Source organism: Heloderma suspectum, chromosome 2 (genome assembly GCF_057233095.1).
Source record: "Heloderma suspectum isolate Gila_16-S chromosome 2, 16-S_ref, whole genome shotgun sequence".
Lineage (NCBI taxonomy): Eukaryota > Metazoa > Chordata > Lepidosauria > Squamata > Helodermatidae > Heloderma > Heloderma suspectum.
This window is the reverse complement of record NC_139459.1, coordinates 365,381,847-365,397,536: the sequence shown is the minus strand read 5'-3', so window position 1 is coordinate 365,397,536 and position 15,690 is coordinate 365,381,847. Positions and strand designations below refer to the sequence as shown.

At 47.5% G+C, this 15,690-nt stretch overlaps 2 protein-coding genes across 2 annotated transcripts in view; both read left to right on the top strand.

Moving 5' to 3' along the window:
• The first annotated feature begins 1,181 nt into the window (after positions 1-1,181).
• On the top strand, positions 1,182-10,246 carry LOC146355830 (uncharacterized). The gene is made up of 4 exons (XM_084830822.1): positions 1,182-1,292; positions 3,340-4,283; positions 5,581-5,713; positions 9,158-10,246. Exons 2-4 carry the CDS (start codon positions 3,486-3,488, stop codon positions 10,237-10,239), a joined length of 2,013 nt encoding a protein of 670 aa, XP_084686948.1. The 5' UTR covers positions 1,182-1,292; positions 3,340-3,485; the 3' UTR covers positions 10,240-10,246.
• A 343-nt stretch (positions 10,247-10,589) lies between these two features.
• LOC146355829 (uncharacterized) overlaps positions 10,590-15,690 on the top strand; it is a 54,911-nt gene continuing 49,810 nt past the window's right edge. Inside the window, exon 1 of the mRNA XM_084829971.1 lies at positions 10,590-10,660. The gene's annotated coding sequence lies outside the window, so the exon portion shown is untranslated. The remainder of the gene's footprint in view (positions 10,661-15,690) is intronic.

Here is a 15,690-nt window from a genome sequence, read left to right as displayed (position 1 = left end):
CCAGATGAGAGGTTATAATTATTATGTTGTTGGTGCTATTTATAAAACAATTGGGAGTCAGAAATCCTTGCTGAGTCACCCAGATATCAACTACCTTCTGCCACCCCTTGATCTAGAGAATGAAATCAAGTGGGCAGGGTTAGAGACTTTCTGTGTAGTGTTTTTGAAATAATCTCACTCCCTAACCAACAACTGGAAAAGAAGCCAGATAAGGATCACTGGCTACTAGTCCTGATGGCTATTTGCCACCTCCAGTATCAGAAGCAGTATGCCTGTGTACACCAGTTGCTGGGGAACTGGAGCCAGAGGGTGCTGTTGCACTCATGTCCTGCTTGTGGGTTTCCCAGGGACAACTGGTTGGCCACTGTGTGGACAGAATGCTGAACTAGAGGCCCGCCTCTTGCCAACATTATTATCTTTTCGGCACCAGGTCAAGACTGTTCTCTTTTCCCAGGCATTTGGCAGCATATGATGAGTTTTAATCAATCCTGGATTGTTTTACGGTTTGGCTGATTGCTCAAAGTTGTTTTAAGATACGTTGTCTCTGTGTATACTGTCTGTTTGTGAGGTTTTTATGTTTTTGAGTTTTGCATGTTGTATTTTTCATGTTTCTAATCTTTGTAAACTGCCCAGAGAGCTTCAGCTATAGGGCGGTATAGAAATGTTAACAACAACAACAACAATAAAAATAATAATAATAATAGATGGACCCTTGGTCTGATCCAGCATGGCTCTTCTTGTATTCTAAGGACGATTCCAACCTCTGCAGGCTTCCCGTCTCACGACGAGCAGAAATTCAACAGAGCAATGAGCAGAAAGACTTCACGGCTTATTTGCTTTAAAAATCTGTCATCTATATTTTAAAGGCATGCATTTGTAGTTTACAGGCTTCCTTGGGTTTGAGTGCTTTGAAAGCATTCAGTCTTTTACCCCCCCCCCCCGAACATAAACTCCAAAGGGTCAGGGTTACAAAAAGAAAAGAAAAAAGAAAAGAGAAGAAAAGAAAAGGGTCCCGTGCTTTTAAAGACTGTACGGCAGGGAGAAATTCCACGGGTACCACCACGCTTTCCCTGCTAATGGATAATTCTGAACGAGAACCTGAAATGAGGGCTGTGTGGAACCCTTGGTTTTCCCCAATACCTCTTTGCCGTGGACCGATTAGAGAACTCACTTCCGGTAGCGCCTCTGCTTCTCCTCTGGCGGAAACTGACTCTCTTGGATACATTCGTTTTAGCTTTGGGGGGAATTGCAAGCCACAGATTCCAGGGCTGCGTGGAGGCTGCAGGGGAGAGGTGAGTTAAAGGGACACTGTTAAGGAAGACAAGGCCGTTTTAAATTTTTTTGTGATTTATTTATTTATTACATTTCTGTACCGCCCAACTGCTGAAGCTCTCTGGGCACTTCACAGCAATCACAGCCGTAAAATACAAAATGATAAAATACAGCATAAAAGTCTGAACATTTAAAACTGCAGTATACACATAAAAAAATAACGAAATAGAAGGTAGCAGCAGTGAAAATATTTAAAATGCAATACCAGATATTTATTTATTTATTATTTTATGTATTGCATTTATATCCCACCTTTTTTCCCTCTTGCAAGGAACCGAAGGCGGCTTACATTCTCCTCCTCCTCTCCGTTTTATCCTCACAACAACAACCCTGTGAGGTTGGTTGGGCTGAGAGTCTGTGACTGGCCCAAAGTCACCCAGTGAGCTTCCATGGACAAGTGGGGACTAGAACCCCGATCTCCTGGCTCCCAGTCCGTCACTCTCACCACTACACTACACCGGCTCGATATAACACAGAAACTAATCCCCCCCCCCATTTATATCTCATTTCCCGCCCCTTCTTGCAAGGAACCCAAGGCAGCTTACATGGTCCCACTCCTCTCTGTTTTATCCTCACAACAACTCTGTGAGGTAGCTTAGGCCGAGAGCCAGTGTCTGACCCAAAGTCACCCAGTGAGCTTCATGGCTGAGCGGGGACTTGAACCTGGGTCTCCTGAGTCCCAGTCCAACACTCTAACCACTATTCCACACTGGCTCTCCAAGTTGCAGAGAGATCTGGGGTGGGGACAGGTGGTGGTGGTGGAATGACATTTCAGAAGGGCTAGGAAGCTGCGGGATGGATACACTGAAGCAGGGGTGCTAAATCACAAGAGAACAATAAACCAGACTGCTTCCTAAAACATTCTGTCTTCCAAATCTTACAGCAATTCAAACATTATTTACATTTAAGTTTGCTTATAGGGTTACCAACCTTTGAACTGAACCCAGAAGCTGTGCTTTTAACAGTGGCTCCAGCCATAGCAGTGAGATGGTGATCATGCTCATCTCCACATTGTGAAAAGTTTCTCTTGCTATGGATCAACCTGATGTCAAAGCACAGGAGCATTCTGTTTTTGTTTTATTTATTTACTGGTCAGTTGGCAAACCTAGGTTGCCACCTTATTTTCCTGTCAGGGCTCCTGGCTTTAAAAAAGCACAGATTCTGCAGGAGATGCTTTCCACAACACTGAATCTGCATGCTGGGGTGGGGTGGGGTAGGGAACATCTGTTGAATTGTTGGTCCGCGTGTGGCTGTTAAGGGCACAAAAGGCTAGCTGGAAAAGTAGATACAGACATTTCAAAGTATGGTTTTGCATTGAAAGGAGATTCTATATCTCAGGGGATACCTTTTCCCAAATGACTCCCCCGCCAATCTTTGGGAAACTGAGTTCAAGTTTGAAGGCCTGATTATTATTATTTCAGGCAGTTTTCACCTACAGGGTGTTTTGGGTGGTGCCTCCCAGTTTGCAGATTTCCTTCCCAAGAGAAACTTGAAGTATCTGTGCTATTGGGCCTTTTAAAAGGGCACCAAAGACCTTGTTCAGGCAGGTTTTTGAGTTCAGTGGGGCTTACTCCTGTATAAGTCTGTATAGTATTGTAGCATAAAGTAGATGGGTTTTTAAAAAAATGAATTATGTCATCAACTCTAGTATTTATATTTTTTACAATTGCTTTATTATTGCATTCTATTACTCTTTTAAGCAAAATTGCAGTGTTTTTGTTTTAAGTATTATTAGCCACTTTGAAGACTGTGAATTGATAGGATTGCTCAATGACCCACTTTAAAAAATCCTCTGTACATTTTAAGTCAATTAGCAGAGACATGTCTCCTGGGACTATATCATTCAGAGAGTTTTAAATCCCCTTTTTCCTCTGAGCTCCTTGAACTTGGAAATCTAGCCCAGCAGGAAGTTGCAGAATGCGCGGATGCAAAAATATTGGTTGTTTTGGCTGAGGTGCAATGCTGTCATCTGAATATTACCTTGTATATCTATCTTTATTCTCTTAGGTGCTAAAACGTACGAGAAGCCAGCCTGCTGTTTCTCAGACAGCTGTCATTTGGCAAGAGATCCATGGACTGAAAGTGAGGAGTTACTTGACTCGAAGAAAGGCCCTCAGAGGCTGAACGGTTTCTCCTTGGGTTCCAACTGAGCGATGGAGACCTTGAGCGTGGAGGTGAACATGTCTGTGGAAGATGGGGAAGCACGGATGCCAGCAGTGAAAAGGGGGGAGCAGAACACTCCCACAGTCAAACTGTGGATGGATCTGGAGGGAGCGAAAGCCCCACGTGGTGTACATGTAGAGGGATTTGGAGAACTACAGACCGCAGCTTCTCCACAGCAGGTGAAATGTGAAGCTCAAGAGGGGCTGCAGGAACGCTGGGAAGCCCAGTGGCAGGAGTTCCTGCAGACGCTGCAGGCCCCTCCCTCAGGATGGGGGAGCACACCGACGCCTGCGGAGCCCAGGCCCTGGGATGACGCGAAGGCTTTCCTGGCCTCCTTCGAGCAAGTGGCGTCGGCGTGCCGCTGGCCTCGGGACAAGTGGGCGACCCTCCTCCTGCCGGCCCTCAGCGGAGAGGCCGAGGAGGCCTTCAGCGGCCTCAGCGCCCAGGACAGGGGAGACTACGGGAAGGTGAAGGCGGCCATCTTGGAAGGGGAGGCCATCTTGCGGGAGAGGCAGCGCCAGCACTTCCGGCAGTTCTGCTACCGGGACACAGAGGGGCCCAGAGGCGTTTACAGTCGACTCCGGGAGCTTTGCTGCCAGTGGCTGAGAGCCGAGAGACGCTCGAAGGAGGAGATCCTGGAGCTGCTGATCCTGGAGCAGTTCCTGACCATCCTGCCCCAGGAAATGCAGCGCTGGGTCCGGGAACAGGGCCCAGAGTCCTGCGCACAGGCCGTGCTGCTGGCAGAGGATTTCCTGGTGAAGCAGAACACAGTGAAAGAGGAAGGAGAGGTGAGGGCTCCCTAGGGGTGGGTTGAGGGGATGGTTGATTCCTCACCTTTTGTGTTTCTGGACTGGTGAACACCCAATAGAACTCAGTTGTCTGAAGGAGGCCAATGCCCAAGAGGCATTTTTGTGATCACCATATTCCCCTAGATTTTTTTTTTTTAGCTCGTCTGAAATGGGATTATGGTGCAGTGCTGGGTTAATGTTTCCATGGGGAAAGAACTGATGGTAAGAATCTGCTTTCTAAAGTTGGTCTTGCCCTGTTGGTCTATAAGGAATATTAATTACAAAGAGAAGAATTATCTTCAGGCACATTTCATTCTATATCCCATATAGCCGAATTATTTAGGATATAGAACACAGCACCCCTCCTGAGATGAAGTCTTCTTGAAACAGATTGGGTTTACTGAATAAATAATGCCTTTTCAGGACACTTTTTGAAGTAGTTTCTCCAACTCAGGGCAGGCCTACTTAGCTTTAGTGAGGCAGCCGCCTCAAGCAGCAGTCACTGAGAGGTGGCAGCAAGGTGCTGGAGGAGAGATCTGTGGGCCACACAGCCTGCCCTGCACTCCGAAGCTAGCCTGCAGCCTTCAGGTGTGGTGGAGGATGCTGTCCCATTGCCAGTGTTGAAGAGAAATTCAACTGCCAGTCCATTTAGCTGTTGTATGTGGAATGGGAGGGGGCACCATCTTGCCCTTTGCCTCAGGAAGCGAAATGTCTTGAGCCAGCTCCTACTGTTTCCATTTCGGCGCCTCCCTCCTCCTCCCCCCACCCCCTGGCTAGCATTGTTGGGCCACGCCAAATTTAGGGCCTCATTGTTTGCCCAAGCCCCCCAGATTGCTGCTGGAGACAGCACTGGCTCTGGGTGTGAGAGAGCTGTGGGCAAAGTGTACTCTGGTGAGCCCTTACAGGCTTACCTGGCACCTGGTGGCAGTCAGCGGAAGCGTTATGTGGCGGAGGGCTGCCATTTTTATTTCTCATCATGCCTGAGAGTGACGCTACAAGGGGGCCTAAGCCAGGCATTAGCTGGCCCCAGCAGCTGCCCACAGTTTCCAGGTGCTGATGCTGCTCCTCCTTCCATCTGCCAGCGACTTTGCCTGCCCTCTCCACTCACCTCACTCCGTCTTCCTTTGGGATCAATCCAACGATAGCTGTTCTTCCCCCCACTCCCACATCTCTTGTCTGGGCGCCCGAAATCTACAACTAGCTTTGGTTGGGTGAATTCTCCATTGAGGAGATTCTAAGTTCGTGCATGATGGGGGAACATTGCTGGCCCTGAATGGTTTTCTTGTTGCCGTTCCAGGGTCCATGGCCTTTGGGGGTGGCGGCAGCTGTGAATCCATCCGAAGGAGGCCAGGTTCTACCACCAGAAGACTGGCAAAGGCCTCTGGGTAAGGAGCCCAAGCAGGAGCAAGATGAAGAGGCGAGCTCATTGGGTAAGGAGGAGTTGCACCTCTATTGCTAGATGTCGTGACACTTTAAAAAAACACAAAGCTTCAGTCTTTTAAAAATTGCCTTTTCCTAATTGTATTCAACCACTGGAAAAGTATGCCTTTCTTTCTTGGCCATTTCACTCTAGTCTTTGCTGATCGCCCCACTTGTACTTCTTCAAAGTAGCTCGGTGCGTTTTGGCCCGGTGGCAAATATTTCTGGGCCTTCTTCAAGGGCTATACAAATATGGGCGATACAACACATTAATATACATGAACATTTAAAAATATCATATTACACTGCATAAACATGTTAATACTATGTCTCTGTGTACTTACTTAACATTAGTAAACAGCCTGCAGAGATCTCTGAAAATAATCATACGCAACCTCCTGTGTTTTTGTTGCCTTTGTACAGCAGCGCTAACTTCAACCATCATGCATGAAATTACAAACATGTAGGACAAGATCCAGTATGAAAGTGACGGTGCTCCGGACAGATGACAGTGTTCTCCTATTCTCTGTTACAGATGGGAGAACCAGGGATGTTCGCGCTTGCTGCAATTCTCTGAACTTTACTTAGAGTTCAGTTTGGCTCATTCCCATTCTTGTTTGCAACTTGTTTTTCGGTTCATTTGGGGGAAGTTGCGCATTTTGAGAAAGTTGCGCATTTTGAGAAAGTTGCGCATTTTGAGAAAGTTGCGCATTTTGAGAAAGTTATGCATTTTTCAAGTACACATTTGCGAATAGTTTGACAATTTGCAAACATTTTCGGAGAATGTGCTCTCCCGTTCACGTTCAGGGTTGCACAGTGGGCATATTTAAGTGATTTGCAAAGTGAAACAAAATTCTCATGCGCCCCTGCTGTGTGTCTCCCAGGAGCTGGCCTTCAGAAGTACAAAGTACAGGGTTCCATGAACTACTACGGTAAACCAGTCGGTGCCAGGTGGCTGACAGTTAGATTTCTGACAAAGCCCCACAGCGAGACTATATCTGGGGTGTTCTGAGACATTAAAATGGCAGCCATCCAGGGCCACTGATTTTCGGAGTGCTGCCACTGCTGGGTAAGCTCATTCCGGGGTGATCAGTCACATAGGAGGAGGTTGATGAATACAAAGCCAGTGGTGACTCAGTCCTCAGCTGTCTGGACCTGACTACTTATTATTTATTTATTTATTTCATTTCTATACCGCCCAATAGCCGAAGCTCTCTGGGCGGTTCACAAAAATTAAAACCAAACAACACACAATAAAACAATTTAAAATATATAGAACATTAAAACCACAATATAACAATACAACCACAATAAAACCTAGCAGCAGTACAGGAGTTTAAAATACAGATTTAAAACAGCAAAGATAAAAATTTAGAAAGCTAAAATGCCTGGGAAAATGAAAAGGTCTTCACCTGGCGCTGAAAGGAGTACAATATAGGCGCCAGGCGAACCTCACTAGGGAGCTCATTCCAGAGCCGGGGTGCCACAACAGAAAAAGCCCTCCTCCTAGTAGCCACCCGCCTCACTTCCTTTGGCAGGAGCTCACGGAGAAGGCCGCTGATGATGATCTTAAGGTCCGGGCAGGCACATATGGGAGGAGGTGATCCTTCAGGTAACCTGGCCCCAAGCCGTTAAGGGCTTTGAATGTTAACACCAGCACTTTGAATCGGGCCCGGAAATGGACTGGCAGCCACTGCAGCTGGAAAAGTACTGGCGTAATATGAGCTCGCAGGCCAGTTCCTGTTAACAATCTTGCTGCCCTATTTTGGACCAGCTGAAGTTTCCGGACCGTTTTCAAAGGCAGCCCCACGTATAACGCATTGCAGTAATCCAGACGAGAAGTTATCAGAGCATGGATAACTGTAGCTAGGCTATCTCTGTCCAGATAAGGGCGTAGTTGGTATACCAGCCTAAGCTGATAAAAAGTGCTCCGTGCCACTGAGTTCACCTGTGCCTCAAGTGACAGTTCTGGATCCAAGAGCACCCCCAAACTACGAACCTGATCTTTTAGGGGGAACCTGGCCCCCTAATGATTTAATAATTATTTTGCTCTTTAATAACAATTTATTATTATTTTATTATTCTTGTTTAAGTCATGTAATGATGTGTTATTTAACAGCACTCCGTTCCAACAAACCAAAAATACATGTTACATTAAAAAACAATTCTTAAAATGCGGACCAGTGCCATAATTCAACTAAAACAGACTGAAAGATCCAGTTCCTTTAAGGAACCGGCCAGAAAAAGAAAAAACCAACCAAGTAACCAGAGATGTCCTCCCCTTCTTGTCAACCATGTCCCATAGTGGAGGCAATCGAGTTTTTTTTGTTTTTGATAACATTCTGTTCTACTGTTTTCACGAGCTTACTTGCTGTCGGGTTTCTTTCTTTCTTTCTTTTTTCAGTAAGACATCCCAAGACTTAGGGATGGCGAGGAGCAGGGCAGAAGGAGACTGGGATCATCTGCTGGTTGCTTGCAGTCGATTGGCGAGGACTGCCAACTCCCAAAGCGTTAACAGTAGTGAAAAGCCAGTGTGGTGGAGTGGCGAGAGTGTTGGACTGGGAGCCGGGAGATCCGGGTTCTAGTCCCCACTTGGCCATGGAAGCTCACTGGGTGGCTTTGGGCCCGTCACTGACTCTCAGCCCAACCCACCTCACATGGTTGTTGTTGTGAGGACAAAATAGAGGAGGACGATGTACACCGCCTTGGGTTCCTTGAGGAGGAAAAAAGGCGGGATATAAATGTAATAAATAAATAAAATAATAAATAAAATAAAAGGCCCCTTCGGTGCCGGCTCCAGGTTTTGAAAGCCCTTGGGCAAGACACCCCCAGTGGGCCCCTCCCTCAGCGAGTCACCTTCTCACTGCCATGGTTGCCAGCTGCTCTTGCTCCTCCTCCTCTTTCTCTTCAGGGCGCCCCCTTCCGCGCTTGACAGGCAGCAGAGCGTCAGCGAGCCAGGAGGCGGCGGCTTCTTGCTCTGCCTCCTTAGCACCCCGCTGAGTGGGCCAAAGCAAGAGGCAGATGAACAAGCAGGTTGCAGTGGTGAAGACGAGGAACCGCTCCAGGGGGCTCTTGTCAGTGGGCCCCTGCTGGGGTCTGGGCCCCTTGGCAGGTGCCCAGCCATGCTTTCCCTTGATGCCAGCCCTGGGGCCCCTTTCCCTCCAGAATTAGGCAGCTAAAAATCAAGAAAGCTTGGATGGGTAGGGTAAAAACAGGAGTAGATTTGTGTGTGAAAGGATCTGTGTGTGGCCTCCGTTTCTTTTACCAAAAACAAATCCCAACATGAACGGGGTAGAGGCGGTTACTTGCTGTGAAGGGAAAAGTAGGCCAGACGTGCTCAGAAGCACTCTCTTCTTTCACAACTTCCTCCAGAACCCCATAGTGTTTAATTTCTGTGATATGTCTGTTTGGAAAATGACGCAAAGCAGGACACATGGCTCTGTTTATTCCCTCAGGTGATGGGCAAGTGCACGTGTACCGAGCTGATAACCTGCCTCAGGGCGGCCCTGAGGCAACAGAAGGAAACACTGCAACCCGGTATTGCAAGGAGGAAACAAGGCTTGGGAGTCAGGAGGGGCCGGAAAGCAAGTGGAGAACACCAAAAAGGAAGTGTGCGGATGAAGCTGTCCCCGTTGGCAAAAGTAATTCTGATCAGGAGGAGACCCGGGCTGGCCACAAAATCCATCGTTGCCACTGTGGGAAGAGCTTCCGATGGAGCTCCAACTTTAGGGTCCATGAGAGAATTCACACCGGCGAAAAGCCGTACAAATGTTCGGAATGTGGCATCAGTTTCCGTAAATCTGCACAACTTAAAGCCCATGAGGGCGTTCATACCGGAGAGGTCCCGTTTCGCTGTTCCATGTGTCAGAAAAGTTTCACTAGTGGCTCCAACCTGATCGCCCACGAGAGAATCCATACTGGAGAGAAACCGTATCGGTGTACCTACTGTGGGAAAAGCTTCCGTCAAAAGGGAACCCTCACGACGCATGAGAAAATCCACATCGGAGAGAAACCTTTTAAATGTTCGGTGTGTGGGAAGAATTTCCGTCAGAAAGGAACCCTTACCACGCACGAAAAGATCCACCTGGGAGAGAAGCCATACAAGTGTTCAGACTGTGGGAAAAACTTCCGCACCTCTGCAGACCTGAGAGTGCATGAACGGATCCACACCGGAGTGAAACCGTATCAGTGCTCTGTGTGCCAGAAAAGTTTCACCGATGGCTCAAATCTCATCACCCATGAGCGAATTCACACGGGAGTGAAACCGTATCGATGCTCGCGCTGTGGGAAAAGCTTCTGTCAGAAGTCGGGCCTGATGACCCACGAACGCGTCCACACGGGAGTTAACCCCTACCGGCGCTCGACGTCTCGGAAGGGTTTAGCTGATGGCTCAAACCTCCGTGCCAAAGAGGAAACAAAGCCCGAAGAGAAGTTGCACATGAGCGCTGATTGTGGGGAAAACGTCAGTGATGTAAGGCAGGGTTGGGCAGAAAGTAACTCTGGATCTACTGGTACATCTCTGGGTGATGTGCAGTAGATCAGCGAGGGTTTCTGTCTCCCAACTGTTTAACTATAGCAACAACAAAAAGGCTGTCTCTGCCCACACAGTGAAACTGCTGGAATGAAGAAAGCTTGGGATACTGGGAATAGATTTCTGTGTGGAAGGACTGTGGACTCAGTTTAGTTCTGTTACTCAAAACAAATTCCTTGGCTCAGGATTCTAGGCGTATGACTTTTGCAACCGGCTCTAGATGGTGACTCTTGGGGTTCTAGCATAAAACCAAAATAGATCCTGCAAGCCTGAAGTCTGCTGTAGGGCACATGAGAGGAGAGAAACCACGTACCATGGGAGAGCAACGTTATGAGTTCACAGGAATGGGTTCCGATAGGGCTTGTTCCTTCTGACGCAGGAGAGAACTCACACTGTATGTGTTATGACACTGGAAAAAGCTTAGGCGGTAAGGCTTGCACCTTGGTCATCTGAGAAGTCGTATCAGTGTTTCCTGGCGGGGGGGGGGGGAATTCTTCTGGCATAGCTCAGACCGTGGGCTATGCAGGAGAACCCGTTCCGGAGGGAGAAGCACTAATTGAAAACTGACACTGAGGAAGCCTAGAGATGGGGATTAGATTTTATAAAACTTATGGTGAATCTATGTCAAATTTGGAACCCTTAAATCAAGGGCAATTTGTGAGAGGCTGCATGCTGGCTGTGGGCGGGGCCAGGGCCAAAAGTGGGTGGGGCCACCCCTTTTCTTTCTCTGATGCTTGCTTGCTTGCTTTTTCTTTCTTTCTTTCTTGTCTCGTTCTCTCTCTCTCTGACACCCCCTTCTCTCTCTCACCCCCCCCCCTACACACACTACTTCCTCCCTCTTCCTCTCTACTCAGTGGACTGTTGGAGGAGAAACAGATTGCTCTTGCCAGAGATCTACATTGATGGCCCACGGAGGGCTTTTGAAATTAGGCCAAGGACCACCAGTTGCCCCACCCCTGCCTTAAATACTTGCAACGGGACAGGCTTTGGCCTGAGTGGAGTGTTGCTGAACTGCATACATTTACACAAGAGAGGAACTTTTAAAATTAAGACTGTGACTACAGTTCAGTGGGAGGTCTTGCGTATTAGTGATGGGATGTTGTATATTTAGGAGTATCTGGCAGAAGAGTGAGCTGGAACATTTTGCAATCTCCAATTCACACACTATCTTCTTAATAAGGAACTGTGTTTAATGAAACACACACACCCCGCAGCCTGTGTTGGACACCAGAGGAAAGACGAACGCTTCCTTCTACCACAGCCAAAGCACGTGGCAGTAGCACTGATGCCACTCGCTTGCCCCCTCACCTCACCCTGAATTTCTGGCAAAGATGGTAGATCTCAAATATAGAGCCAACGCATTTGATTTCCTTCTGTGTACTTTAACATCTTTGTAATAAATATGGCAGAAGAACTCTCAGAACCGCTGTCTATTCTCTTTGAGAAATCATGGAGGACCGGGGAAGTGCCAGATGACTGGAGGAGGGCTAACGTTGTCCCTATCTTCAAAAAGGGTAAAAAGGAGGAACCTGGGAACTACAGACCAGTCAGTCTGACATCAATCCCTGGGAAAATTCTGGAGCAGATCATAAAGCAATCCATCTGGAAGCACCTTGACATCAATGCCGTGATTACTCGAAGCCAACATGGATTTGTCAAAAACAAGTCCTGCCAGACAAATCTGATCTCATTTTTTGATCAAGTCACCTCCCTTGTAGACCGTGGGAATGCTGTAGACATCATATACCTCGACTTCAGCAAAGCTTTCGACAAAGTGCCCCATGATATCCTGATGAGCAAACTTGCTCGAAGTGGGCTAGATGAAACAACGATCAGGTGGATCCACAGTTGGCTACAGAATCGGACTCAAAGAGTGCTTATCAATGGGACCTTCTCAAGCTGGGGAGAGGTAACGAGTGGGGTACCACAGGGCTCAGTCCTGGGCCCAGTGCTCTTCAACATTTTTATTAATGACTTGGAGGAGGAGGTACAGGGAATGCTGATCAAATTTGCAGATGACACAAAATTGGGAGGGATAGCTAATACTTTGGAAGACAGAAACAAAATTCAAAGTGATCTGGATAGACTGGAGTGCTGGGCAGAAAACAACAGAATGGCATTTAATAGGGACAAATGCCAAGTTCTGCACCTAGGAAAAAGAAACCAAATGCACAGTTACAAGATGGGGGATACGTGGCTCAACCACACTACGAGCGAGAAGGATCTTGGAATTGTCGTCGATCACAAGCTGAATATGAGCCAACAATGTGATGTGGCTGCAAAAAAGGCAAATGCTATTTTGGGCTGCATTAATAGAAGCATCGCTTCCAAATCCCGGGAAGTACTAGTTCCCCTCTACTCAGCACTGGTTAGGCCTCATCTGGAGTACTGTGTCCAGTTCTGGGCACCACACTTTAAGAAGGATGCAGACAAGCTGGAGAGGGTTCAAAGGAGGGCAACAAAGATGATCAGGGGACTGGAAACAAAGCCCTATGAAGAGAGACTGAAAGAACTGGGCATGTTTAGCCTTGAGAAGAGAAGACTGAGGGGAGATATGATAGCACTCTTCAAGTACTTGAAAGGTTGTCACAGAGAAGAAGGCCAGGATCTCTTCTTGATCATCCCAGAGTGCAGGACACGGAATAATGGGCTCAAGTTACAGGAAGCCAGATTCCGGCTGAACATCAGGAAAAACTTCCTGAGTGTCAGAGCAATACGGCAATGGAACCAATTACCTGGGGAGGTGGTGGGCTCTCCCACACTGGAGGCCTTTAAGACGAGGCTGGACAGCCATTTGTCAGGGATGCTCTGACTTGGATTCCTGCATTGAGCAGGGGGTTGGACTCGATGGCCTTGTGGGCCCCTTCCAACCCTACTATTCTATGATTCTATGTGTCTTAAACCTGGGGCCTGCTCCAGCCAGGACCCACACTAGCCAGATCCGAGGGTAGCAATATGACTCAAATCCACTTGTGTGAAAGAATGATAAGAGTTCCTTGATGAGAAATGATGGGGTGCAGATAATACAAGCAAAGGAGAGCTTATGCATGCCCCTCAATTGGTAGATCATAATCCCCTCAACTGATATCGTAATGGTTCCCTGGATGCAACAGGTGTCATCCCAGGGGCTGTTTTCCTGAGCAGGTGGGAGCCTCCCTCTCTTGGGTGAGAACAGTAACAGGCCAATCTGCCCAGAATTTTATAGGGCTTGTCTCACTGAGTGAAAGACTGTCAGAAGACACACACACACCTCCCTCCCTTCACCAGGGAGGAGAAAGGGTGGCGGGGGGGGGGGGGGGGCTTCTTTCTTGGCATGCAAGAAAGCTCCTTGCGGCAGAGAAAGAAGCAGGGTTCCATTCTTATCCGAAGGGAGGTACGAACTCTGCAAGACATTATCTAACTTTTCTTAGAAGCAAAAAGCGCTGACCTTCACTAGGCAGCTAGGAGAGCCAACTCTAACTTCATAATGGGTGCCAGCTGTTCTGCCAAATAAGTATACGTATGCTGCTAGACACTGCAGATGAGTCTGTGCAAGTTCACGCCTGGCTCCTCTCCATTCTTCCGAAACCAAATCCAATACATATGGCCTAGTCTCAGCCCATGTTTCATTCAAGTAAATTCAATGAAGTTAAGAATGCAACGTTGTTGTCCCTGGTTTCTAATGGTCGCCTCAGTCGGTGCTTTTCAAATGGTGTTCCGGGGTACCCTGCATAGGGCCAGTTCTCACTGAAGGGGTAAACCTGTGTTGAGGCTGTCCTTTTTCAAACTGCCAGATGGCCAAATATTCCTCCATACGAAATAAAACACAAACATGAAAAGCCCTCCGCAGAGAAAATGAGCGTTTTCCATCTCTTTCCATGCAACAGTGTCTAGCCTCAAGAGAGAGTTGGGTATGTTCAAAGTCAGGCTCTCTGTTCAAGTGGACATTGGTGGGTGAGGCTCAAATGCACTGTCTGGGCACCCCCAAAATACTCTCCGAGAATCCTCCGCCTGGCACTGGGGTTCCACAGCAGACTTGTAGGCGTTATTTCAGTGTTGACCCAATGTGGGAAGGATTCCCTGTCTTGAATGTTTGAAAGCCACTCTACTAGGTAACTCTCAGATAATGTCATAAAGGCCATACTGAACTCCCACAAACCAGAAACACTTGCCTTGGCTATAGATTCTCTCTTTGTCTTCCTCGTTGTATTCCAACTTCCAGGGGAGATAGTTGTGTGATTCTATTGCAGCAAAAGCAACAAAGACTCTTGTGGCACTGAGTTCAATGGTGCTTTGTTGTTGTTGTTCAGTCGTTCAGTCGTGTCCGACTCTTCGTGACCCCATGGACCATAGCACGCCAGGCCTTCCTGTCCTGCGCTCTCTCCCGGAGCGTGCTCAAGTTCGTATTCATTGCATCCGTGATGCTATCTAGCCATCTCATCCTCTGCCGTCCCCTTCTCCTTTTGCCTTCAGTCTTTCCCAGCATCAGGGTCTTTTCCAGGGAGTTTTCTCTTCGCATTAGGTGGCCAAAATATTGGAGCTTCAGCTTCAGTATCTGTCCTTCCAATGAGCAGTCAGGGTTGATTTCCTTTAGGATGGACTGATTTGACCTCCTTGCAGTCCAGGGGACTCGTAAGAGTCTTCTCCAGCACCACAGTTCGAAAGCATCAATTCTTCGGCGCTCAGCCTTCCTTATAGTCCAGCTCTCACAGCCATACATTACTACTGGGAAAACCATAGCTTTGATTAGACGGACCTTTGTCGGCAAGGTGATGTCTCTGCTTCTTACTATGCTGTCTAGGTTGGCCATAGCTTTCCTCCCAAGGAGCAAGCGTCTTTTAATTTCATGGCTACAGTCACCGTCTGCGGTGATCTTGGAGCCCAAGAAAGTAAAATCTGTCACTGCTTCCTCAATGGTGCTTACGCCCAGGCAACTGGGTACAGGACTGCAGCCTTATCGTAGCGTAAACTTTCATGAAACGGAGTCTAGTCCAGGAATATTGAACTTCTTTCAGCCTGAGGGCCGAAGACGCATGCGCCAGTAAAACGGCTCTATCCTTAACCAGTCACAAACAACAAAGCAAAATAGTTTTAAGGAAAATTCTGCATATAAAAATATAACAATTTTTAATATAAAAACCAATATTTCATACAAAGTTTAAAACAATAGATTAGCAGTCCAACGCTTTATCATACATACATAGTTGCAATACTGATTCCGCCCCACTCCCCCAAGGCTATACCAATATACCATGCCTATATCCCAAATGTGTCTGCTCCAAACTGGTCTTCATTAGTGGGAAAAATATATAAGCAATCATTACAGCCCTTATTAAAACAATCTCTTTATGACGTTAGAAGAGGCATTTCAACCTTCTAGAGTGGGGGAAAAAGCTGCACAAAAGCCGAGACACCACCAAACTGTCAGAAGTTGGGGAGGAAAGGGGTGGGGTGGATTTCGCAGATGGGTCTGGCATT